Source organism: Convolutriloba macropyga, chromosome 6 (assembly GCF_964194025.1).
Source record: "Convolutriloba macropyga chromosome 6, txConMacr16.3, whole genome shotgun sequence".
Lineage (NCBI taxonomy): Eukaryota > Metazoa > Xenacoelomorpha > Acoela > Convolutidae > Convolutriloba > Convolutriloba macropyga.
In genome coordinates, this window is record NC_134473.1 from 27582241 (window position 1) to 27588794 (window position 6554).

The 6554-nt window shown below is 35.2% G+C and overlaps 2 protein-coding genes and 1 pseudogene across 2 annotated transcripts in view; all 3 read right to left on the reverse strand.

Moving 5' to 3' along the window:
* LOC142340905 (mitochondrial dimethyladenosine transferase 1-like) overlaps nt 1-6554 on the reverse strand; it is a 498997-nt gene that overhangs the window by 371564 nt on the left and 120879 nt on the right. The gene's annotated exons all lie outside the window — the stretch shown is intronic.
* The window catches only part of LOC142340904 (guanine nucleotide-binding protein G(I)/G(S)/G(O) subunit gamma-12 pseudogene), a 407251-nt pseudogene that overhangs the window by 339544 nt on the left and 61153 nt on the right, over nt 1-6554 (reverse strand).
* Nucleotides 1-6554, reverse strand: part of LOC142341276 (5-hydroxytryptamine receptor 1A-like) — a 40642-nt gene that overhangs the window by 6011 nt on the left and 28077 nt on the right. The window contains exons 3-5 of the mRNA XM_075392194.1: nt 6023-6270; nt 2505-2520; nt 1695-1942 (exon numbers count right to left, since the gene is read on the reverse strand). Coding sequence (XP_075248309.1) covers nt 1695-1942; nt 2505-2520; nt 6023-6270 — 512 coding nt within the window. The remainder of the gene's footprint in view (nt 1-1694; nt 1943-2504; nt 2521-6022; nt 6271-6554) is intronic.

The window sequence follows — 6554 nt, forward strand, 5'->3', positions numbered from 1 at the left end:
AACGGTAGCGCGACTTGCAGTTTATTGCACGAAAATTTGGCTAACATTCGGGGGTCATTTGCCTATTATAAATCACCAAATGCTCTCTTTGATATTGGGCGCAACAAAATGTTCAGTGTGGCGAAAGAGAAAAGTCGGAGCATTCAGGATGCTAATTTATTTTTGATAGAGGCTGTTGATTTGAATGCACTTTTTTCATCAAACGCTTTGAAGCTTGGAAATTTTTTTTGCGGTTGAAACTTAAGTTCGTATGAAGTTCCGAAATATGTCACCTCTTCTGAGAGTCGCCACAATCGACACTTCACTGCGGCTTTCCTCAAAACACTCTCAGGTCAAATCGGACTATACATCTCGAGTCAATAATATTTTGGGAAGAAAACAAGCTAAAATAGAATTTTTAAACCGTTTATTACGTATAGTTCAACCGAAATATTACTCATTCATGGAAAAAAGTCCGCAGAACCAAAACGCACTCCAAAATCATAAAGCATGTAAAATCTATGTTTATTTTATTTTTAGCAAAATGTAACATGCAATTTTTTTACCTTTTTTTAACCGCGCAGTATAATCTTGTTTAATTCGACCTTACAATACACCATTCAGCAGGATCAATAGGTTTTTTGCCCTGTTGTGTCGATTTATATATATAAGTTAAAGATATTTATATATATATAAGTTAATATGTAGGCTGAAAAATGATGATAGCCATTCTCCAACACTATTGCAATTTGAATCAGCAAAAAGATTCCATTTATTTCTTGCTTTTCCTCTGGATTGCTCTATCTTTTGATGCATTCTTCATATTGTCTATGTTGCGCACCCAATGTTTCATGTCAACAATTTAACTTTTCGAGATTAAAATTCAGTTGTTTTATCATATAGTGTTATCTTCTTTTTGTTATTTTTTTTGAAATTTTTATTTATTCAGAGTGTCGTGAAATCTTTGCATTTGGTATCAATCCACTTTTTCTCAGAACGCTTTAAGCCCAACGCGAAACTGAACACCTCCACATGGCAAAACCTATTAATGAATTGGTGCTGTTTTTGTTACATTCAGCGTTATTTGGCTACAAGTAGAGCTCGTATCTGGGTGATCCTAAGCCTAAGAAAATCGATTCTTTTTCAGCTTCGTTATGCAATCTTTGAATGAATTGAGCGGTTATTTTGGATTCGGCACGTTACATTTTTTTCTTCTCCATCCTTTTCATGTGTTTTAGATATTTTTTTTCAAGCGAAAACTATTTTTTCAAATGATTCGAGTGCCTCAATTTTGCACCATTTCACAGCTTGAATTTATTCAGTGCTGCGTGAAATTGAACTTTCTGATCAGTATTTGTTAGCCAGACGAATAAAAACTTCCAAGGAAGTTTTTAAGGACCTCGGTTTTTTATATTGATGTGCACCTCTAGCAAAAACTGGTTAGTATGAGGTCATTTATGCTTGATAATTGAACACACTCATAACAGTACATGTTGACTGTAACATATAGTCCCAATTCTTATTAGCTCGAACCAACCACAATTAGTGCATTCACACAAATCAGTTAGTTCACATAGGCTTATGAAAACAAAATTGTTGTTCACGGGGGAAGAGGGAGGAAACAGTTGTCAAAAGTCTTTTTGTCAACAGACGTGGACCGAGCATATTCTTCTAATCATTCGAGCATAAATGGGTCAAACTCTACCGGGTCTAACCTGGAATAGAGCAATTGGATTGGGTGTCACTGTTTTCCCAAGGATAGAGAAGGAGAGGGAGAGAGATGCCGAAAGTGAGGACAGACATAACAACCAGGAGAGACAGGGTGACCTTATAGTTCCTCTTGGTGATGTAACTCAGTTCATAGGAGAAGATCCACAGTCTGTCCATCCCAATGGCACACAGGTGCCAGATACTGGCTGTGCAGAGAGACGCGTCCAGGAACATCCACAGCTCACACAGTGACCTAATGCATTAAATCCGAGTTGCAAATGCTGCCCAACATTACAGAAGAGACTTTTATTTCTGTTAGAAGAGATTGTCTGATGATGGGAATATTTTGATCCGGAACCGTTTGATCATAAGCAATTTTGAACAAGGACCTCGACCTGGGTTACCAAGTGTAACGAAATTTCATACCAGTGGAAAAGACAAGCAAGATCTAGACAGTCTCGTCCAAATTTGGGCTGCCGTCGCAAAATTTAAACTAACAAAAAAAAATAACTTTCGGTAAACCTTGACTTCTCTTGATGAGACCCAGGTCAAAACTTATTAGAATTTTAATTGTGTCTTGAAATTTTGTCACTCAAGATTCCAGAATATTTCACGTTTCGCTTCATTATTATAGACAGACGATCGAGGCCTAATTCGATTTTTGTAACATAGTTACATCAACAATATTCCATTGATGCAACGCATAATTCAACTTAAACGACTTTTTCGGGTAATTTCAACTGACACAATTCAGTTGAAAACTACCTGAACTACAATCCAGGTGCCTTTCAGGTATATGTACACCTGAAGTTCACCTCAACCTCCAGTTACCTGAACAGAGATCAGGCAAATTTAACCCAAACTTTTTTAGAGTGTTTCTTCCCCAAAATTTATTTAAAAGAAGCAACTCATAAAATACAACAACCGAAGCAGATAAAATAATAGGTATCCCATTTCAGTTAAAAATGCATAATAAAGGTATACGAAGACAAGTTTACTTATTTTTTGGTCATGATTAAAATAAGAAGTGTTTCCAATAGTTTGTCTACATGATTTATGCGCCTTCAGTTCTAATTTACAAAATTATTGTTTGTAATTAATATAAATTTAAAAAATGAAAATTTAACTAAGATTACTTACTCCGCAAAATTTAGGTTTAAGTTTTCTGACGTTGAAGTATCATTCATAATGTATACAATAAATTTGAAGCTCGCTGCTACCAAAATTTATTTTTATTGAAAACCGTCCGTTTTGATTCAATTTGAACCGCGTTCTCAACAACGTTCGTTGTCTTAGCAGATCTCTGTGCAAATCTGAAAAATGCAAAAACATCAATTAAAAGGACAAATGTTGCTCGCAAAATGATTAAGCGAACTTAAATTTTTATCATTGGCCTTTTAATGCGCAAATTCAATGTGATTCAAAGAAACTCAAAAAAACTTCGTTGCTCAAAGAGTCTTAAAAGATATAGATAGTTCTGATTTCGGATATTTTGTCAACAAGTATGCAATTCAGAAGAATTTTTGAGGCATTTGTTTGGCACTTAAAAACTTTTTTCTTCTTTGACTTATTCTTTTCGGGTGTTCTAAGTTTTTTTCTTAACACCCTCCATTAAAATTTTTTGGAATTGGTTGTTCATTGCAGAATAATGACCGCGTCCAAGTTTCTTTAGCGTAAAAAAAAATTTGAGAACTTTACCAATTATTTTTTATCTGACGACATATTAGTGAAAAACTGCTCAATTGAAGTGAGCAACAAAAACCTATTGATTCTTTTTAAAGCCGGTTTTTGACAATTTACTTTTCATGAGAAATGGTACGATGTCCATCATTAATTTTTTAGCATTTTTGATGCCCACATGGAAATTAAATGCAGAAAAAGTTTGTTGAAACTCTGAAATTGTTTAGTGATGTTGCTTTAAATTAGATGTGAGTCCCTTTCAGAAATTCATAACATCTACTAAGAGGTAATAAGCTTGAAGACTTGATTTTGTTTTTATCTGATCATTTCCAGTTCAGTGATCAAGTGACCCATGTTTTGAACTGATTTCTCTTTCATTGCAAAAATTTTTCAAAAAATTGTCGAATGTTTCGAAAAGAAACACATATGATAATAAGCTGTTTGTCAATTTGATCGTTAACGAACTGATTTAATGATTGTTCGTGATATATGATTTGTCGATTGTCCGTTATAATATTTTGAAAAAAAAATTTGTTGTCGTGCAGAAAAGATGATTACCTCGATGCAGCTATTTATAGCTTTTCTTAAACTAAAATCATTCGCGTTTATCGAAGTTTATTATTCTTTTGTTTTGATAGCAGTTAACTCCAAAAAACCAGATGCACTCAAAGTCCCTTATGTGAAAATACATTGTCTTGTAAAAATGGATAAAATGAAAAATTGCATATAAATTAGCGTTTGGAGAACACTAAGTCTGAAAAGTGCCATATATACTGTCTTCTGGTAGTTTAATTGTCAGAAACAATTTTCCAAAGTTTGAAAACTTTTTGTGGTTAAACTACCAGCATTTATATAAACCGGCGCTGAACCGACGTTCCAAGTGGCAGACGCCTGCCGATCAACACCTAAGGACTGGTGAATTGGTCTGGGTAGTTGGAGAGACCAACCCAAGGGGTTACTACCCTACTGCTCGGATCACGGAACTTCGTTACGGTTCCGACGGCGTCGCACGCTCCGCCGTCTTGCGCACGTCCACCGGATCGCTCGTCCGCCCGCTTATAAAATTAAGACACATTCTTCCAACATCTCCTGCTGGGCCGTATTAAAATTACGTACAGAAATCGTTCCAATTTACGTACAAAGCTCGGAAAAAGTGCAAATAACATAATTTCAAGTAAATCTAATCATAAGTCCTATCAAATAAGACATGATTTGGCTCAATAATTTTCAGGTTTTTGGATTCATTGGTACAAAATGGTGACTGGCATTGAGCTAATTCGTATCAGACAAAATACCGGCCAAAAGAGCATCAAAAATTGCCGTCTAAAAAACCACATCTAGCTATGATCGTCCTAATCTTGATACATTACCAATGCTTTATACGTTGTTCTAAGCTTAATACGCTATTTGATGGTGAACGTTGCTATCACCAATACGAACACGTTGATTTATATATGAAAAAGATTGAATTGAAACCTTATCGGTAGACTGTTGTCTTATTGTATTACTTTACAGCTACATATATCTATGTATGTATATATAATATATATATATATATATATATATATATATATATATATATATATATGTATATGTATATATATATATATATATATATATATATATATATATATGCTGAAAAATGATGATCGCCATTCTTCAACACTATTGCAATTTGAATCAGCAAAAAAGATTCCATTTTTTCATGCTTTTCCATTGGATTGCTCGGTGTTTTGATGCATTCTTTATTTTTCATATTGTCTATGTTGCCCACCCTATGTTTCATTATTGTCAACAATTTAACTTTTCGAGATTAAAATTTAGTTGTTTTATCATATAGTGTTATCTTCTTTTTATTATTTTTTTGAAATTTTTATTTATTCAGAGTGTCGTGAGAACTTTCCAATTGGTATCAATCCAATTTTTCTCAGAAAGCTTTCAGCCCACTGCGAAACTGAACACTTCCACATAGCAAAACCTAGCAATGAATTAGTGCTGATTAACGTTACATTCAGCGTTAATTGGCTACAAGTAGAGCTCGTATCCGTGTGATCCTGAGCCTAAGAAAATCGATTCTTTTTCAGCTTCGTTATGCAATCTTTGAATGAATTGAGCGGTTATTTTGGATTCGGCACGTTACATTTTTTTCTTCTCCATCCTTTTCATGTGCTTTAGATATTTTTTAGTCTAGCGAAAACAATTTTTTCAAATGATTCGAGTGCCTCAATTTTGCACCATTTCGCAGCTTGAATTTATTCAGCGCTGCGTGAAATTGAATTTTCTGATCAGTATTTTTTAGTAGAACGAATGAAAACTTTCAAGGAAGTTTTTAAGGACCTCGGTTTTTTATATTGATGTGCACCTCTAGCAAAAACTGGTTAGTATGAGGTCATTTATGATTGATAATTTAACACACTCATAACGGTACATGTTAATTGTAACATCTAGCCCCAATTCTTATTAGCTCCAACGAACCATAATGAGTGCATTGACAGGCATTAGTTAGTTCACATAGGCTTATGAAAACAAAAATGTTGTTCACGGGGGAAGAGGGAGGAAACAGTTGTCAAAAGTCTTTTTGTCAACAGACGTGGACCGAGCATATTCTTCTAATCATTCGAGCATAAATGGGTCAAACTCTACCGGGTCTAACCTGGAATAGAGCAATTGGATTGGGTGTCACTGTTTTCCCAAGGATAGAGAAGGAGAGGGAGAGAGATGCCGAAAGTGAGGACAGAGATAACAGCCAGGAGAGACAGGGTGACCTTATAGTTCCTCTTGGTGATGTAACTCAGTTCATAGGAGAAGATCCACAGTCTGTCCATCCCAATGGCACACAGGTGCCAGATACTGGCTGTGCAGAGAGACACGTCCAGGAACATCCACAGCTCACACAGTGACCTAATGCATTAAATCCGAGTTGCAAATGCTGCCCAACATTACAGAAGAGACTTTTATTTCTGTTAGAAGAGATTGTCTGATGATGGGAATATTTTGGTCCGGAACCGTTTGATCATAAGCAATTTTGAACGAGGACCTCGACCTGGGTTACCAAGTGTAACGAATTTTCATACCAGTGGAAAAGACAAGCAAGATCTAGACAGTCTCGTCCAAATTTGGGCTGCCGTCGCAAAATTTTAACTAACAAAAAAATAACTTTCGATAAACCTTGACTTCTCTTGATG